This window comes from Hippopotamus amphibius, chromosome 5 (assembly GCF_030028045.1).
Source record: "Hippopotamus amphibius kiboko isolate mHipAmp2 chromosome 5, mHipAmp2.hap2, whole genome shotgun sequence".
Classification (NCBI taxonomy): Eukaryota; Metazoa; Chordata; class Mammalia; order Artiodactyla; family Hippopotamidae; genus Hippopotamus; species Hippopotamus amphibius.
Window position 1 is genome coordinate 8417520 of NC_080190.1, and position 20504 is coordinate 8438023.

Genomic DNA, 20504 nt, shown 5'->3' on the forward strand with positions numbered 1-20504 from the left:
AATATTTTCCTATGAAGTTATTCTTGGTGTGTGTGTGTGTTTGAAGATAGGTCCTGGGGGTAATTTAAACACAAAGACAGAATTACAGTGTGAAATCTGGATGGGTTTCAAGTATGGGCTTGGAATGGTTCTATTTTCCAACCCTGGATATTTAGGGCCATTTTTCTTCTACAAGTTACTTAGCAGTCTGCCCAGAGGGGAGCTGGCCTTTGTGCGTGCCGCCTGGTGGGGGTCACATCTGAGGGCCTGGGGTGGCACAGGGACCCCCGTGTCCATGTGGGTAAGTGAATCTTGTTCAGTTGCCTTGTTGTCAAGACAATTCCTTTGCGCAAGTTAGCGAGGCCAAAGGCAGAGGTGACCCAACCAACTCAGCCACTCAAACCCAAGGTGACTTCATGCTCTCCATGCAACCACCCAGAGTCTATTCTTCCTGGAACCTGTTTATGAAAAATTCATTTACCTTTGCTTCTGCTTCTCTTTGTTCTGTCATTCCTGTCTTCCTGTGGACTCTCGGGTGGGGTAGAGGAAAGGGAAGATTCTTTTTAAGTCTTCATGAATAATGTGTCCAGAAATTTTTGAACTAGAAAATGAATTACTCTATACTATGGTCTAGTAATAGGATTTTTAAAGCTCAAAACTAATAGAAAAGAGGGAGTGTTGTTTAATGGTTATAGTTTCAGTTTTGTAAGATGAAAATGTTCTAGAGATCTGTTTCTACAACAGTGTGAATCTATGTAACACTACTCAACTGTACTCTTGAAAATGGATAAGATGGTAAATTTTATGTTATGTGTATTTTACCATGACTAAAAACATTTTAAATTCAAACAAATCTTTTAAATGTTGTCCATTTTTTAAAAAGTGAAAGGAAGTCCTCTTCCTCAGATTTGAATGGACTTGTCCATTTTGGACTAAGGATCGATGCATATCGGAAATGGGGGAGAGCATCTTAAGATACATTTTTAATAATGAAGGATATTAGGTTAAGACACAGGCCAGCTGACTTCCAGATCACAGCCTGGTGGTTCTCAGGTATTTTGCTGTTACAAACAACACTGCAATGTACTCTGCCTTGTTCAAAAAAGGGCTCCATTGTTCTGCACACGACTTCCCCACAGGGTGACAGGACTGTGCCCAGGGACCTGCAGGCTGCAGGGGGTGGCAATGCTTGAGCCCCTGGTGCTGCTCTGCAGTTTCTATGAATGTGAGACTCTGACCTCTTTGGGGAAAGTCTTCACTCCTCCCACCTCGTCTTCCTGGCCACTAGGTCTGAGCGACTGTCCTCTCTCTGCACAGTGCCAAGGGGTCCAGGGTCTTGAATTCAACCCAGAGGAGCTTGTGGTGAGCTGTACAGAGATCTGGGGAAAGGAGCTTGTGTCCCTCAAGCATGGAGGAGCTGCTAAAAGGCAGTGCCCCTGAGTCACTCCTTTGGGTGGGACCTGTTGAAATGCAATGTGTCCTTTCTCTGAACACATATACTCTCCAGTCACAGCCACTGAGAAAATGTTTTAATTGCAAGACCACTGCTGATCTTGCTGAACTGTAAGAATGTTTCAGCCTGCCCCACCCCCTCTCATCAATTCGTATAAATGGGGAGACGGATGGGTTCTACTGGGTCAGCATAGCTGCAGGGATCTTTTCAATCTATTTGCTTTCTACCTTCCACTTTTCTTCACCAAGTCAGGCCACAGTACCCCCCCTCCTCAAATTCATGTCCACGTGGAACCTCAGAATGTGACCTTTTTTTGGGAAGAGGGACTTTGCAGATGTGATTAGGGTGGGTTAGGGTGGGCCCTAAATCCAGTGACTGGTGTCCCTAAGAAGAGAAAACAGAGACACAGAGACACACAGGCAGAAGACGTGTGATGACAGAGCCAGAGACCTGAGTCAGGAGGCTAAGAACCCAGGATGGCCGGCAACCGCCAGAAACTGGAAAGGAACAAGGAAGGATCTTCCCTGAGAGCCTTTAAAGTGCACGGCCCTGCTGACACCTTGGTTTCAGACTTCCATCCTTCAGAACTGTGACAGAATAAATGTCTGTTTCAAGCTACCTAGTTTGCGACACTTTGTTATGGCAGCCCTAGGAAACCAGTTCGCTCACAGACCCAAAGACGACATGAACTTCCATAATTATCCTCAATCCTGAGGATGTGGTTTTCATTTACCACCCCTTCCACACTACCTTCCATTCTCTGTTCTACCATAGTGATTGGGTAATAGCATCGCAGCATAAAGTGGGTCTCTTCTCAGAGGTCCCCTGGGCCCTAGAGAGTGTTATCTTTTTTTGCAACTAGCCCTTCCTGAATAACATGATTGGAATATCCATCCATCCATCCATCCATCCATCCATCCATCCTCCATCCATCCATACATCCGTCCCTCACTCATCCATTCATATGTCAAACACTTCGGGGGCGCCTGTTCTGAGGCAGGGCCCAAGGATTGCAAGATAAGATGCTGCAGTTGCTGTCCCCGGAGCTCTTGCTGTGCACTGGGGGACACATGTCGGCGTCTTTTCCCCAGTGAATTTCTCTCATTGCAGGGGGTTCCAGCCTTGCTGGCTGCAGCCTGTCCTCCCCTCTTCCTCCCCCGCTGTAGAAGGCAGCTTGTCCTTCTGAGTTTAAATAAACGTGTGATTTCTCTTCTTGTCCAACTGCCCCATGTTGATTATCTTAGGAAACTGTAAAAACAGCAACACTCTTGAAAATTGTCTTTCCTGACAGTTTCTCCTGTCAGTCAGGCTGCAAATTGGCCCTGGGACTGTCTGGAGAAGCGGCGCCCGCCAAGAAATCAGAGGGTTTCCTGGACTCACGCGAGCAGCACGGTGGAGATGCTACGTGGTAGGGGTAGGTGAGATGGGGTCACGAGGAAATCAGCACGAATGATGTGCTGCTCCCTCTTTGGAGCCACGTGGAGCTGTGGGCTTGATGCTTTTATGGACAGTAATGACCTAGCATCGAAACGGGCTCTGCTGGGGGTCTCCCCATTGCCCCTCTTGGAGTGACCTTGTCATAAGAACAGTCAGATAGAGCTGGACAAGTGCGACTTCTCATTAGGGAGCCAGCTCTTTGCAGAAGGGGTTTGGTGCTGTTTGCATATGGTATTGGGTCATCTGTACTCATAGGTCTGTGCTGGAGGTGTCAGGGCTTAGGGAGGTCCCAAGGCCACAGTGGGTGATGCCTTGGGTGAGGGGCTGGCCTCGTGGCAGGGAAAGAAAGATCTGCAGTGGCTGTGTTTCTGGTATCCTCCTTAGTCCTCAGGGAGCACTTGGAGGCCAGCAATTGTTTTCTTTTTTTAAATGAGGTGAAATTCACATAACATACAATTAAGCTTTTTTAAAGCCTACAGTTCAGTGCTATTTAGTGTGTTCACAAGGTTGTGTGATCACCGGCTCTCTCTAGTTTGAGAACTTTGTCATGGGCCCCAAACACCCTGGATCCACTGAGTAATCACTTCCAGATCCCCCTCCACCATCCCCAGGTCACCTCTAATCGGCAGTGTCTCTAGGGATTTGCCAGTTCTGGATAAAACACGTCACAAGCCCAGGGACTGTAGATTGCAGTGAGCCTCCTTTCCAGCAAAGATGGCCTTTCCTCTCCCAGCTGAGCACCTGCTCCCGTCAAGCAAGATCCCAGCCCCCCAAAGAAGCAAACAGCCGAGCAGAATGGCCCAAGAGCCATGGTGTTCCTTTGGATGTCCAGTAATGGGGCTTGGTCGGTGATTGTTGCCGTCCTGTGTAGTGAGCTGGTGCTGGATTTGGGATGAGAATAGCGAGTGTCCACAGCAGCGAGGAGGCGGGAATGTTCAAGGTGTGGAGTCGTTTCCATGGCTGCCGGAACTAAGTACCAGAAACTGGGTGGCTTAGAATAGTAGAAAGTTATCGTCTCACAGTTCTGGAGACTAGATGTCTGAGCTCAAGGTGTAGCAGGGCTGGTTCCTTCTGAGACTGTGAGGGAGAGTCTGTTCCTTGCCTCTCCCCAGGCTGTGGGTGGTTTGCTGTCTAATCTTTGACGTTCCTCGGCTTGCAGACGCATCACCCCGTTTCTGCCTTCGTTGTCATATGGTGTCCCCTGTGTGCTTTTCTCTGTGTTCCCATTTCCCCTTTGGATAGACACAGTCGTAATGGAATAGGGCCCACCCTAAGGACCTCGTTTAAACTTGATTAGCTTTGTAAAGCCCCTCCCAACTTAACTTCTCTTATTTGACACCTCAAAATCCTGCTGCATCCCAATGTGTCTACTCATTAAGCCCGTTTTGGGTTAAATGATTGTCCCCCCTTCCAAAAAGATATGTTGGTGTCCTAACCCCCAGGACCTTAGAACATGATCTTACTTGGAGAGAGCGATTTTACACATGTGCCCCATCTGGAGTTCGTCTATTTCCGTAACTAAGGTGTTCTAGAAGGCATCAGCTGGTTTTCAGTACATCTGATGTATGAAACCAGCCACGTGAAAGGAAGCAGGAGACTGAGTCTCCAAAGCTCCATCTGTGAGGATAAAGGCCTTGCAGACTGAATCAGGACTTCTGTTTCAAATGTCGGAAGTTCTACGCAAATTAGCTCGCGGGGGCGGGGGTAGAGGGGGAAGGAAAATTTTAGCTCACAGGAATGAAAATTCCGGGGGTAGATCTGACTCTGGCTTCAGGCAGAAATAGGTCTACGAACTCAGGGCCTTCTTGGTGCCGTCAGGGCTCCTGTTCTCACCACCTTGCAGGCAAGGGGCTTGGCCACCAACACCCCAGACTCATCCACCATGTGAGTGACTCCAGCGGGAGACCCTCCTCCTGTAGCTCTGGGAGGAATCGTCTTATCAGCCCAGCTTGGATCCTGGGATCACCTCTGAGCCAGTGTCTGTGGCCAGAGGATGTGTGTTTTTCATTGGCTGAAACTGGGTCACACACCCATACCTGTGAGTGTTGGGCAAGGCAATTTCATCGGAAGCATCTGGGATAGATTCCCCACAGGAGAAAGGGATTCTTTTGTCCACAGTAGACAGAAGGGGACAGTGGGTTTGGCTGACTAATGGGGTGTGTCTGTAGACTCTGGACCCGGGGAGGGGGCGGGCGTGGTTCTCACTCATTACCTACAACATTGGGCTCCTAATAGGTTCTCAATAAAACTTTATCCATTCAGAATAAAGAGACAAGTCAAGAAGTATTTGTTCAAAAGGTGGGATATGGAAAGTCATGAAAAATGCTCACCTGTGGTTCTGAGGCAGCTCCAGAACTTGTACCTGTATCCTCAGACAAATTGATTAGTCTCAAGGAACAAAGGATGTTGCCAAACATGGAGATCTTTCAACGTAGAGTTCTGAGTTTTTCTTCAATCCTTTTTAAGAACCTTGAAGGCGTAACTTGTGTTTGAAGACAAAAGGGGCTTTCCAGGAAGAGTTTTGGAGAGAGGCCCCTGGGACCTGGGCGGTGTTGAATAGCTCTTAGGGATCAGCATGTGGGTAAATTCAGTGTAAAGTAATGTGAAAATGTACTTTACTTTGGCTTTGAAACATACAGGTTTGGAAATCAAAGGGCAGGCAGCTTGCTGCAGGGTGCGGTCAGCCTATATTCTCCAAACCAGAGAGCTTGGAACATAATTGAGTGTCTTTGCTAAACCTGAATTGCTTTTGCTTTCTTTCCTGAACAGAATACCAGTTTGCCACAACTCCCCCCCCCAAAAAAAAAATTATTTCTTTTCAATGGTGATTATTTGTTTCTAATAGTGTTACTGGAAAACCTTTTGTAAATATTAAAAACAGTCTTTTTGGTGTTTGGGTCTATATATGATTTTCAGCTTGTTGCATGTGGCCCCAGTTCTCAAGGGTGAAGCCAGTCTCTAAGGGAACGCTGGCAGGCAGGTTCCATGTGGCAGTCATGCCCTGTGGCTGTGGGATGCAGATGGGCAGCCGGCTCAGGTGATCACAGGTGTGAGGACCTCAGCCCTGCTGGCAGTGTGCTCAGTACTTTAACACAGTGCTTCTCAAACTTCCGGAGTTTTTTTAAAATGTGGATTCTGATTCAGTAGGCATAGACTGAGTCTTACAAGCAGCCAATGTTGCCGATCTGTGGCCGTGTTTGGGGGCATGAATTAAGACTCCCTGCTCCTGATACCACTGGGAACAAGTGTTCATCCTTCCATCTCCCACCCCTGCCACCGTCTCCAGAATTGTCCCTTGAGCCACTTGGATCAAACAGCTGCTGTGGTTCCAGCTTTGCTCACGTGGTTCCTGAGTCAGTAGGCTGACCTGTCTAAAGCAGCATGTGCTCTCTACTTTGCGGGGAGGTTTGAGGTGGTCAGGATATCTGGCTGCATGGAGATGGAATTGGAGGTGGAGATGAAGGTGGAGATGGAGGTGGAGATGGAGATGGTCAAACTGGCTGAGGCTCTGTAAGCCTCGCTACTTTTTGTCAGGTCAGGAGAGAGTCCTCAGGGCCTGCTGAATGGTCCCATCTCCCTCATCCTCCCTCCCTCTTTCTGTTCCCTTTTCCCGCCTTTCTTCTGAGTGCTCTTTGTTTTTGTAATTATATAAACAATATCAGCTTATAGGAATTAAAGAAAATAAGTCAATTTATATGGAAGAGAATCAAATCAGGCGCAGACATCTCCTCCTCAGTCCTCAGGGGTCACCACGGTTAATGCATCCTGGTTGTGCCTGTTGGAGTGCTTCGCCTCCAACAACAGAAACCCCAGCTCCCACTGGCTTAGCAGCTCAGAGAATTCTTTATCTCATGTGATTGGAAGGGAGGTTAATGGGGATGTAGGGTTGGTTCACTCAGTAGCTATTGGGGTTCTGTCTGCCCTCTACTCTGGAGAGATTCTTACTCAGGCCTCTGTGCCATTAAAGTCCTTCCCTTCAATCTGGTCCAATAAGAGTGGCCAGGGTGCTGTGCTGTGATTGGCTTAGACCAGTCATGCCGAACCTCTAGAGCTGAAGGCATGAGGTCAGTTTCCTAGAAGTGGAGAAGTGGGGATTCCCAAACAACACAGGGCCTCTGTTAGGAAGGATGAAAGTGGATGGCATGCCAAGTGAGCAACTGATAGTGTCCAGCACACTTCCGAAGATTTGTGTGCAGTAGTGATATTCATTCATTCATTCACCGATTCCTTCTTTCATTTAGTGTGACTGTTTTCCAGGCACTGATACGAACAATAAACCAGTGAGGGAGGTACCCGTGTTCCCTTGTTTATGGGTGAAGACACTAAGGACAAACTGCTCCAGTGCCTCATCCAAGGACACACAGTACACAAGTAGGAGAGCAGAGACTGGAACCCAGGCATTCTGGCTGCAGGCCCATGCTCTCCCCACTGGGTGGTTCTGGCTCTTAAGATGCTTCTCAAAAGTTGTCTTGCTGACCTCCATGAGAATGGTAGAAGTTGGAGGTTGGGCTGTGTCCCCACAAGAAGTAGGCACCTAACAGAGCCACCACAAGTAATAGAATGACGTGAATGAATTCAGAACCGTATTTCTGTCCCTAGATCCAAATAACTATTATCACCGACGGAATGAAATGACCACCACCGATGACCTGGATTTTAAGCACCACAACTATAAGGAAATGCGTCAGGTAAGTTCCAGGTTTGTCAAAGAGAAATCTATAGCACATAGGTTTTCGTTTTTGTGTTTTTATGGTTTGCTGAAGCCACACTAAATGCTTGTAGTTTCGGGCTGAGAATGCCTCTTTGGGGTTGGGGTGACCAGAGGAAGCCTCCCTCGCAGAATTTGAACCCAAACTTTCTGATTTAATAGTACAGTTCTTCCTCTTGCACTGTTGGTGAAGATGTCACTTAGTGCAGCCACTATGGAAAACGGTATGGAGTTTCCTTAAAAAACTTAAAATAGAGCTACCATAGGATCCAGCAATCCCACTCCTGGATTCATAACCAGAAAAAAATGAAAACTAATTTGAGAAGATACATACACCCCAGTGTTAATAGCCGAGACATTGAAACAGCCCAAGTGCCTATCCACAGATGATTGGCTTAAGAAGATGTGAGATATCTATACACACACACAAGAACACACACACACACAATGGACTATTAGCAAATAAAAAAGAATGAAATATTGCCATTTGCAGCAACATAGATGGATCAAGAGATTATTATACTTACTGAAGTAAGTCAGACAGAGAAAGACAAATATTATATGACATCACTTATATGTGGAACCTAAAAAATAATACAAATGAATCTATATACAAAATGGAAACAGACTCACAGACATAGAAAACAAATTTATGGTTACCAAAGGGGGAAGGGGAAGAGGAAGGGATAAATTAGGAGTATGGGATTAACAGATACAAACTACTATATATAAAATAGATAGACAACAAGGATTTACCATATAGCACAGAGAATTATATTCAATATCTTATAAAAACCTATAATGGAAAATAATAAAATAATAAAAAAAATCACTTTGCTTTACTCCTGAAACTAGTGCTATATTGTAAATCAACTATACTTCTCTTAAAAAATACTACAGTTCTTACGAATCACTGTGTGTTTGAGTGGCGTCACTGATTGAAGGACATTGGTCATGTGCATAGTTGAAGAAGAAAAAGAATCTAGACTATAACACAGGTTAATAGTAATAGCAGGAAGCTCTCACATAGGACCTACGTCAATTTCACTACATTAGGAATTTACCTGTATTGACATGTTCGGTCTCTCTAACCACCCTAGGGGTGCAGGACTGTTGTCCTTATCTTACTGATGGGGAAACTGAGTCACCGAGGGACTATGTAACACTCCCCTTGTTTTTCTGATTCTCTGATTCTCAGTATTAGAATCACTGGGGGAAATTTGGAAAAATCCTTATACTTGAAACCTGCCTCAGGCCAATTAAAACAGAATCCTTAGGATAAGAGACTTGGGAATCTAAATTGTTAAAAGCTCTCCTTGTGATTCTAATGTACAAGCAGGTTTCAGAACAGCTGGTTGATACCTTTATGGCTCTTAGTGCTTTAGTAGTGTTAGGAAGAAAAGGCATCCCAGATGAGATTGTTCCCAGATTTACTGACAGAAACCAAGTAACACTGAGCTATTGCAGCATTTGCATACTGGGTGCAGAAGGGAGCAGGGACCAAGCATTTATCAGGACAAGCTAAAAGAGCAGCCCTGTGCTGAGTGCTTTGCCTGTGAAATCCCGTTCAGCATTTTACCCCTGCCTCGTGCTGGAAAGCGCAGAGAATTGCGGGCAAATGAGAAATCCTTGGGCATCTAAGAATCTATTGGAAGAGACAGAACAGAGAAATGTACTCACAAACATGTTCACCGAACAAGCATTCACCGAAGGCCGAATTAACATGGCTCGCAGGGAGGGCTCAAAGGTGCCGAGGGAGGGAACCAGCCCTGTGGTGCAAGGACAGGAGACTTCCCTGAGGTCGGAGCAATTAGGCTTCGCCAGGGGGAGGGCTCTCTGCCTCACCCCAGGGCATCTACAAACCCAGTTAGTCTCGATGTCATTTAATTTGAGATACTCACACACAGCTTCCAGACAACCTGTCAGCACAGACGTGGAGGTGGGACGTGCTAACGAAATCGTCTTGCTGTCTTGCTCTGCAGAAATCAGGATAATGTGTTTGGACTTGAGGTCTGTGAATCATCCCCTCTGCTCTCCCATTTTCGGGTGTTTATGTGACTCTGCTCACCATTCCATTTTATGAAGCACTTGTGTCTTAACTCAGGTTTGCTCAGTGAGCATCTCGGGACATCTTTTTGCCCAGAAATTAGGCAAATATCAACTCGGTGCAGTTAGTGTCAAAAGCAACCTATCTAAATGCATTTAAAATGAGCTCACTGCACAGAGAGTCCAGTATCTTTAAATAGTTGTCCTGCATGGAGAATAGGGTTCTTCTCATATGAGGAGAGCTAATGGATGTGCTCCAGTACCTTGGGGACTCTGGTCCCTGTCACTTGGTAGATGTTAGAGCCAAGAGGACCCAAGAAAGCAATGCAGTCCCTGCAGGGGACATTGGTTGAGCACTGCGACCTCCTAGGACCCCACAACACTCAACTGGAAACTGTCCAGGGGGGCATCTATCAATCCTGAAGTGTTCAAGCCGGAAGTGATTTGCCATTGGGATTCCTGACTCCTGGGGATGGGAAAGAAGCCAGCACTTTTAGCAGTTCCCTGCTAGATTGCTGTAGAAATCTTTCTACTTCAGGGGGAAAAATATTAGTTTATCCTAGTATTGAGAGAGACATTTACAAAAAACACAAAAATGAGAAGCAGACACAGGAACAGGAGCAGGACGTGAGAAGAGAAAACAGAACAGCTGTTGCATTGGAGGGGAAATCGTGAGAATCCGAGCGACTCTTGTGTGCAGCAATTATTTCTAGAGCACTGACTTATACGACACTGTTCTCCCTGCAGGGGGACCCCCACGGGCTTGGGAGGGGGATGGGGGAAACTGGGGGGAGGGGAGGGGAGGCAGGAGGCAGTCGTGCAAACACTGATATTATGAGGCAGAGTGAGTTCATTGTTCTGAGCGCTGAAGGCCTTCCCAGCACGTGTCACCATTTATAATTGCTTAGGCATCTTTGTGTCTACAAGCACGTTACGTTTCTCCCTCATTTGGGACCACGAGGGGGAGAGACTCTGTCATTTTACCTTAAATTCCTAATACGTACTGGATAACTGTGTATACATCTGAGGTCGTTACGGGGAGATATTTGGGGGACGGGAGGGAGAGGTCGGCTCTGGTTGGGAAGGGATGGGGTTGTGGATGAGGTCCCCTGTCATCCAGGGCCTGGGGACGGCATGTCCCCAGAAGGGACAGTTGGCAGTGTCGGGAGAGGCTTTGGTTCTGAGTCTGAGAATCAGGAGGTTCTTTCCAGGAGCAGAGCTGTGTTTGGGGAGATTCATCTGGCAGTGGCATGGACAGTACACTGGTGAGCTCTGTCCCTGTCCCAGGAGAGGGACCTGCCAGGCCTGAAGAAGGATGGGGAAGGGGGAGGCATTTCTGAGGGGGACTGTCCAGTCCTAGGGTTCCCCAGTGAGTTGGGGAGGGCAAGGGGTCTGATGTGCTTCCCAGGGGCTGGGATGTTGTCCACAACGGGAGAAAAAGAAGTGGTTTGGGGAAAGGTTAAAGATTTGACTTTGGTTGGGGCCTGATGTTAAGTCCCAAATGCTCAGGAGGTTCTGGCTCGTTGGCTGCTAAGGAGGGTGTGATGTGAGGCAGTAGAAAGGAGTCTAGGAGAGACGTGGGTGGAAGGCAGGAGCTAGTGGTTCTTATTTCCAGGGCAGCTGAGGGTGGTTGTGGGCAGCAGGCGGTGGGGCCCCTGAGCTCTGGACCCTGGGGGTTGGGCGACGCTGGCGGGAAGCCAGGGCAGGACAGCAGGCTTTCGGATCTAGACAAGCCAGGTTCCGCACGCCACGGGGTGCCTCCTGCCCTGGCTCTCTTCCACTCCCCGCCTCTGGAATTCCTTTTCACTTGATCAGATGCAATGTCTGTTTCTCAGGCAAATGAGTAAAAATGATGAAAAAGGACTTTTTCTCTTCTCCCTTCTTTCTTTCTCTCTTTTTTAAAAACATTTAATTCATTGGATAAACAACATTGTATCCATATCAAATGCAAACCAGAAGTCTCAAGGTTAATCCTCCATGAACTCACTACCCTAAAGAATCAGTGGTCTTCATTTTCCCCCATTTCTATCCAGGGTTTGCATTTTTATGTCCACAGAATTCATACAGTTTTGACCAGAGGATGGTTACAACTTTGCCCAGATTTTCTCACTTAATACTGGCTCATTAGCCATGTCTCCTGCTGTCTTCTTAATTGTCACTGGAATGCTGCGGAATGTGCCAGCAAGCGGCTGCATCCTAGTTTTCTCAGCTACCTCCCTGCTCTGGAGTGTTTAGACAGCTCCGCACTTGTAACGAAGCGTGTGAGAGGATGAAACACGCTCTGACAGGTGTCATCATGTGTGTAATTTACCGTTCTTTATGAAAAATGTCCTCTGACGTATCACTAGAAACTGAATGACCAGGAAAGGGGGCTCTTTCTTCTGTCTCCTTCAGGAGAGGAGGGAAGCAACAGAGCCAGGAATTCAGTAGATCCCAGGAGGTGATACAGAGTCTTGAGGAGGCTGGGAGTCTTACAAACCCCGCTGCTCTTCAGGGCAATGTTTCTTAACCATGTTTCCTTACTGGCCCTTTTTAGCCACTTTTCTTAATTACCCATTATATTAAAAACTAAGGAATAAGGTTTTGTTGGGTAGGATTGCACTTTGGATGGCCACAAAACATATAATATCTAAGATTGTAAGCCTCTGGAGGACGAATTTTCACCTCCATTGGGGTGATGTCTCCCTTGTTGAGGATGCATGCTTTAGGCCAATAAAGAGCGTCCTGTTCCTTTTTCTCACTTTAAACATCCAGACCCAAACATTTACCACTAGGACTTAAACTCCAGAAAATCCTCTTTGACTCTTTTCGGAAACAAGCAATGTAGATCACCACTCGGGTCTTTGATGGGGCCTGTGACCACGGGGGAAACACTTCCTGGCATTGCAGAGGGCCGCTGTGCAGAGGGAACTGTCAAGAACCTTCACAGGGGGAGTCTCCAAATGCCTGTGTTCTCAGTCCTGTGCATGGAAAAGATACTTGTGATACCACAACACCAAGAAGGAAAATGTGACTGGTATAAAAACATGGCGGGGACTTCCCTGGTGGTTGAATGCTTAAGAATCCGCCTGTCAATAGAGGGGAAACAAGTTCGATCCCTGGTCCAGGAAGATCCCACAAGCCTCAAAGCAACTAAGCCTGTGTGCCACAACTACTGAGCCCACACCGCAACGAAGGGTAGCCCCTGCTTGCCACAACTAGAGAAAGCCTGCGTGCAGTAATGAAGACCAAGCACAGCCAAAAATTTTAAAAAATAAAATAAAATAAAAATAAAAACACTGCGATGGTGGGTAGAGGATAAAGAGGTGACTTGATGACTCATGGCAGAGAGTCATGCATCCTGAGAGGCTGTATCCCTGACTAAGGGAAGATGCTGTTTGTCTTTTTCCACTGTCACGGTCATGGTCTCCAGCACATTTCTCTGGCAGCTCATTGAAAGGGGAAGGAGGGTGGGCATTAAATGCCAGCCAGGCTCTGTGCTGACTGCTTCTGTTGATCGCCTAGTTAAGGATGAACCAAGTGGCTCTGGGTCTGCAGAACTGGTCCTTGATCTGAACACAGGACAGTGGGTCACCGGCTGATCAGGATTTGCTGAGGTCCATGCTGGTAGTGGAGAGTGACTGTGTGGTCAGTAAGGACTGGTATGCGAGGCCCAGATCAGATGGGGCTTGTGCTGTGGCTGTCTTCCAGAACAGTCCCGTGTACAGCGGACAAAAGAGGTGGCAGTGCTGGTTTTGATTGCTTTGCTGCCCCTTTATGGACAGATATTGAACCCAAGAGTCCAAAGCCCTGGCTGCACCTGGTGTCATCTGGGTAGCCCTGGACAAATCCCTCAATGTCTCTCTGAGCTTCAGTCTCCATGTCTGTAGAATGGGGACAGGCCCCCTTGCTTATCTACTCACTGGTGGTTGTCACGATGAGATTAAGTAGAGAAACAGAATTTACTATGATTGCGATGGTGAACATTACTAGTGATATTATTACCACGTCTTTTGTTAAAACTTGGCGCTACTCCTATGTGGCTCTACTTCAGCCCTGCAGTATGTATCCCTCACGATTAGAGGTGTGAGGCTAACCTTGCTGCCATGTGGGCTCGGCATTAATGGTGGGTTTCTGCGTCTGCCCTCTTTGAATAAGAGTCCTTTATAGCTGGCTTTCTCTTTCTCTCACCTAGATATTATAACGCAAAGTGCATTATCATAAAGCAAAGCATGTTTCCGCCTCCCAGGACTGGTAAGAGAGTTAGACCCCGAGTGCCTGACCAGGGCTGCAGCTGTAACACCTCATAGGTGTGTCCTAAAAGCAAAGCACCGTTCCTTTAGAGATACTCACCGAGGCCCCAGGATCCCCCTCCACCCATCAGTGCAGAATGCTCTGTTATGAAAGGCAAACCAAGTGCAATGTCACTCCCTTCCGTCAGAAATTTTACGTGATACCAATTTTCCAGTTCTGTAGATTTTAACCTAGCAGATTATTTGCGACAGATTTGTTTCTTTACAATTTACAAGGACATTTCATGGGTTATTTGGTTGATGAGGAATGTTTTGAAAGCTGTGCAGCGCACGTCCAGGCCCATGCCTCCCCTTCCTCCGTCACCACCAGCCCAGCTCCTGCTCATCTTGCAAAAGGGTGAAGCCCTTGCTGGTGGGTGTCCGCCCGCCCGCCCACCCACTGTCCAGGCTGGGATGTCCTCTCTCACTGCTTCCACAGCACCCGAGCTTCCCTCCTGGTCCACAACACGCTGTCAGAAGTTGTCTGTGAGCATGCCTGACTCGAGCATGGGGAAGCGTGGTTGGCCTGGTACCTGGCAGAGACGTCCTTTGAATCAGAGCTTCTTTCACTTGGGGATGGCTAAACAGTTTCACCCTGAAAGTCAAGGCAACTTACCAGCTCACCCACAGGTACCCGTTCAGAGATGGGAGGCAAAGCAGCCTCTGGCGGGGGTGTCTCTGTCCTTCTGCCCCCAGGGCAGCGTGTGCTCCTGTGATTAGCAGACCTTCCTCCCCTCCTGGGGCAGCTTTTCTGGCGAGTTTGACTGTCAAAGCAAAATTCAGGAAACAACATATATATTTCACTTCCTCATGGAAGCCTGTGTCCCCACCCTTTCACTGCACACGTCCTATTACTCTGGCCTCCCTGTGCCCTGGGCACCAATGAAGTGGTGACGATATGGCTCTGTTGCTGCACTTTGAGCTCCAGGAGGGCAGAATAGTATGTTTCCTCAGCCTGACATCATAGATGCTCATTAAAGTATAAGAAAAAAATGATATTCAGTAACAAATATTTATGTAGGCAAGGATATAGAGGGAAAGCCTCAGCCTGTCTAACAAGGGGACAATAAGAAAACAGGAAACCGAAGTGAAAACGTGATACCACCACCAAGGGAGGTGACACCATAACTCAGGGAGATGATACCACAACCCAGGGAGGTGATACTGTAACCCAGGGAGGTGATTACCACTGCCCAGAGAGATGTGATACCACAACCCAGGGAGGTGATACCACAACCCAGGGAGGTGATACCACCACCCAGGGAGGTGATACTACAACCCAGGGAGGTGATACCACCATCCAGGGAGGTGATACTGTAACCCAGGAAGGTGATACCACTGCCCAGAGAGATGATACCACTACCTAGGGAGGTGATACCACCATCCAGGGACGTGATACCACCATCCAGGGAGGTGAGAAACACCAGTAGGAGGTGCTGGAAGACAGGGCAGAGGGGCCAGAAGGAGAACATTCCAGGCAGGGGGCTGGCACTGGTGTGTTGCGCAGGGGGCTGTGGGAGGGGGCCGTCTTTTTGAGAGCTCTGCCCTGCGTGGAGCATGGCCATCATCGCTTAGAGCCGTAAACCCACCTTGTTTCTCAGCTGATGAAGGTCGTGAATGAAATGTGCCCCAACATCACCAGGGTTTACAACATCGGCAAGAGCCACCAGGGCCTGAAGTTGTACGCTGTGGAGATCTCCGACCACCCTGGGGAGCACGAAGTCGGTGAGGTTGCCCCTCTGCAGTGCACGTGGCCCCTCATGTCTGGTGCTTTCTTAAAGAGCGAGGCAGTAGTCACCCTGTGCGAACATTCACGAAACAGGGTTGGGAGCTGTCCACGTGCCCACTCTCACATAGATTCTGCAGATTTGGGTTCTGTGAACCCCTTCATTTTATGATGCGGGCTGTCAAATTACTTAAGAAATACCCTCCTTTTCTCCAGATGGACCACACTTAATTCTGCTCTCTGTCTCTGAGACCAGTCACACTAACCAAAGAGGAAAATGGCTGGAGATGGTTAGGACAGAGTCCTTTTTCCTGGAGAAAATTCTGGACTCCCTGGTCATTAAGGGCTGTCGTTAGAGGTGGTTCCCTTAATCGTCTTTTAAATTTCCATCCTATTTTCAAGCATGTCCTGTTTTCAGCCATTTCTCATTCAATCCCTCCCAAAACTGTGTTCTCCTACAGGTCGGGGAGGGGCGGGAGGTAGAGGGGATGTCAAAGATTTTTCGTTGTGATAAAATTGTGAGCCCTTTAGAAATCCACTGAAATTTAAATGCAGAGATTTGTCTGATTCTTTCAACTTTAACGTTCATTGGTATTCCAGGAGTTTCTCTCAGGAGTTTCTTTTAAAGGGTAGGGGCTTTATTGGTGGGTAAAATCACATTTCCTCAAAAGCAGTAGCTTGGCCAATGAGGGAGGCAGAAGTGCCGTCAGCTCACACCCAGCACCGATAAATCCAACGTTGAAAAAGTGGAGCTTTGAAGAGAACAAGCTCGAAGACAGCCCCCTTTACAAAACTGTGTCACTGCTGACTTGTCCTGACACTCTTTTCTGCTTGCATTTATTCTTCTCTGCAATTTTATAAACTTGAGTACAAAGTTCTTTTAAGAAAAATAATTGCCTCCCCGAAGGGAAAAATAGTTGCTATGGCTTGTGTTTCATTTGTAACTTTTAAAGTGTAAACACTGTGTTATTGTATCTATTCTTGCCAAATAAGACTAAAAACATTCCTACCCTGTGGCTGGTATCATCTCAGATTTTTCTACCCATTTTCTTATATACTTGACTCTCTGGGAATTAATAAAAATTGTACTGATACAATTGTGGTTGATTTGAAAGAACAGAGAGGGCTAAAATTGTAAGTTTCTATCAGTCAGAGATTTCTTTCCTAATACAATGTGATGAGGACGGTTTTGCTGTGAGCATCCGATATGATCCTCTCTTTTTTCCCCGTCTTTGAGTAAAGGTGAGCCCGAGTTCCACTACATCGCGGGGGCCCATGGCAACGAGGTGCTGGGCCGGGAGCTGATGCTTCTGCTGATGCAGTTTCTGTGTCAGGAGTACTTGGCGGGGAACTCGCGCATCGTCCACCTGGTGGAGGAGACCCGGATCCACATCCTCCCCTCCCTCAACCCCGACGGCTACGAGAAGGCTTACGAGGGGGTAATGGACCGCTCCTCCCGCCCCGCACAGCAGCTAGGCCCCCCCACCCCCCGCCCCCAGCACAGTGTACTGAGCCATGAGTTGATCTGAATCCCACATTATCAGCTTTCTTTTCGAGTGTCTTTCTGCTGAGACAGGGAAACCCACACGGCTTAGGAAAGATGCGCAGCAGTCATTGAGAATTATGGGGACACGCGAACAGACTGAAGAAAATGAATGTGAATAAGAATATTGTTATATATACAAGGGGAACCATAGGGTGGAATAACGATAACACCTAGCGTTGATTGAGCACTTAAGGCATGTTCTAACCTTGATTTTTACCATAATCCTCTCATCAGTTCTCTGAGGACAGTTATTTTTATTATTCTGATATATTGTTATGTCATGTTCTAATTATGATATAGAATTTATGTAGGTTATCAGGTATGTATAGAATTTTGTAGAGATTACAGTTAGTATAATGTTGTATTATGAATTCATAATTATATATCACAGTATCTGGGAGTAAAATGGAAAACTATACTTAAAACAATGGTACCTATCAAATGCAAGTTTTGCAATGCAGAATTTTGATTGTATTTATTGGTGCAAATAGTTGGTTGGGGATTTGCAGTGCTAAATAGTGAGTCAGAATTGCAGGGAGAACACATTAATATGGCAGCGTTTGATTTTTGCACTGACAGAGTCTTAGACTTATTACTACTTGGAGTTTCATTCAACCAGTGTAGAAGAGGCGAAGAAAGAGGAGGAAGGGGAGACCTAATACTTTTTTGAGAACTGCCACATGGCAGGACTGATTCTGTGCATCCTCTCTTTGGAGCAGCTTGGCTATATTATCCATCACCCACCAAATATTAACAGATTATTAACCAGACAGTCTCCTTGGATGTCATCTTTGGGTGTGTAGAGGCTTAGAGACACACCCCAGATGGAGATGGAGATGGAGATGGAGATGGAGGTGTCTCGTGTATGTGAGAGACAGAATGGTCCAGAAGTCTGTGGGTTCCTCACCTTCTGAATTTTCTCCAGGGCTCAGAGCTGGGAGGCTGGTCCTTGGGGCGCTGGACACACGACGGAATTGACATCAACAACAACTTTCCTGACTTAAACACACTGCTCTGGGAGGCAGAGGACCGACAGAACATCCCAAGGAAAGTTCCCAATCACTATATTGCAATTCCTGAGTGGTTTCTGTCTGAAAATGCCACGGTGAGTAAAAATACCCCATAATCTCTAGAGCAGCGGAGGCCAAAGTTAAACCCACTGGTATTTGCAGAGGATGTAACGTTTAAGAACAAGAAAAATCATTTTTTCCTTTCATGTTTTCTCCAAAAATAGGGAAGTGTGCTAGATAATAACTACCTTTTAAATTGAAATTTGAGGAGGTTCTTCCTAGAAGAGAAATCATTTAATTAGATTTCTTTGCAGTGCTTCCAAAAAAACTTCACCTGAATTGTGTGTGTTTGTTACTGCCATTATAACTCTGATCTTTGGCAGGGTTATGAAATTTGCAGTGAAATTGTCCTTAGACCTCACTGATTACTTGAAATATCTTATTTCTATTTTCACAAGTCCCCATGGATTTATTATACGTGGTGCTTCTTCAGAAAGAAAAATGCAATTGGATGAGAAATGTCTCCCCCAGATTTCTTAGGTCTAGTTTTGTAAAAAGTATCTCGTAGAAGAAATAATTTATGCAAAATTTCCCATGCCTTTTATTACCTTTAAAGGGTAAACTCTCTTTACCTTTAGTCTTTGGTCCTATGTGTCCTTCAAAAGATCTGCCTTGATTGCTATATAAATGAGTGTTAGGTTTGGCTACACCAACAGAAAAAATAAAATAACAGTGGCTTAGCGAGGTAGTTTTTTTTTCTTTTCTTTTCTTTTCTTTTCTTTTCTTTTCTTTTCTTTTCTTTTCTTTTCTTTTTTCCCATAAAAAGACCCTGGAGGCAGATGGTTCAGGGCCAGTCAAATAGCCCCATGATCATCAGGAACGCAAATGTCGTCTTTCTGCCTCCACATGTTAGCATGTGAACTTTCATTCTCAAGGTCATAATTCAAGATGGCAGTTCCATCTTGGTGCTCCAGCTGTTATGTCTTTGAAGGAAAAGGAGAGAAAAGGTTAAAAAAAAGTCCTCCTCCAGAAATAGAGACACAGATGTAGAAAACAAACATATGGACACCAAGTGGGGAAAGTTGGGGGGGTGGGGGGTGGGGGGGAATGAATTGGGAGATTGGGATTACCATATATACATTCCCAAAAAGAAAAAAATCAAACTGTACACTTTAAATATATGCAGTTTCTTGTATGTCAATTGTATCTCAATAAAAGTTCTTAAAGAAAAAAAAAGTCCTCCTCTCAGATAAATCAATTAACTTTAAGAGGCATTCCTAGAATTCCTATATAATACTTTCCTTTAAATCTGATTGGCCAGAATTTAGTCAAAACTCGGTATCAACCCACCAAACGGAAGGCTGGGAAATGGTATATTTTAGGCAAGCACATTGCAAAAAAAAAAAAAAGGAAAAAATCATTGGCTTCCCTTCTTGAGGAATCAAGGGGAAAGAGATGAATGGATAAAGGGCAGCTATCCAGAGCTCCAGCTCACGGCACACGTGGGTACCGCTAACAGCATGGTTGCCTCATTTAGTGATGTACAGGATCATGTTATCCAGGACCGCAAGAAGCAGCCAGTCAAGTGATGGTGACAGACAGTGGCAATACCATGTGGTTTAATTAGGATGCCCAAGGATGGTTTATGGGAGGTGGAGGAGTAAACGATTCAGGAGTAAAGGATTCTGAGTCTTCTGAATCCTTTCTCATGTTTCCTGATTCCATCCTACATAATCTCTCTGTTTTTCCAAGTTAGCATGCTAGTGACATCTGGCAAAGCTGAGGATTCAAGTGATGGTATAATTTGGGAACCCTTGGAACAAAATTGGGTTATCATTGCCAGCTTTCTTAGCCTTGAGGCTCTAAGAGATAAGTAATTATTTTAGCACAGTTATAGAAAGTCCATGGATTTCAGTCTTTGCTTGAAAACCAGAATTTAGTTTTTTGAGCTTGTTCTTTAGAAACACGGAGAGAATTACACAAACCTGCCATCACTAATACCTTTCTTAGTCGTGGACAGATTAGATAGATAAGAAATCAACAAAAATAGAGATTTGAATAACAATTAACATCCTTGAAGTACGGATCTATAAGAACTCTACAACTAACGAGTAGAGAATACATATTCTTCTGAATAATTCCTGCAGAATTTTCAAAAATTGATGGTGCTCTTGTCTGTAAAGGAAATCTCAATACATTTTGGAAAATAGAAGTCAGGCAGACCATGAGTCTCTCACCACCATACAATTAAGCTAGCAGAGAGTAATAAGATTAATGAAAACATCACCATGTATTTAGAAAATAAAAAAAAAAAATTAAGTAATGGGT

The 20504-nt window shown here is 46.0% G+C and overlaps 1 protein-coding gene across 1 annotated transcript in view; it reads left to right on the forward strand.

Annotated features, from left to right (window-relative positions):
• Positions 1-20504, forward strand: part of CPXM2 (carboxypeptidase X, M14 family member 2) — a 125994-nt gene that overhangs the window by 85570 nt on the left and 19920 nt on the right. Inside the window, exons 7-10 of the mRNA XM_057737399.1 lie at positions 7469-7557; positions 15496-15619; positions 16863-17059; positions 18092-18271. Of these exons, the coding sequence (XP_057593382.1) occupies positions 7469-7557; positions 15496-15619; positions 16863-17059; positions 18092-18271 (590 nt within the window). The remainder of the gene's footprint in view (positions 1-7468; positions 7558-15495; positions 15620-16862; positions 17060-18091; positions 18272-20504) is intronic.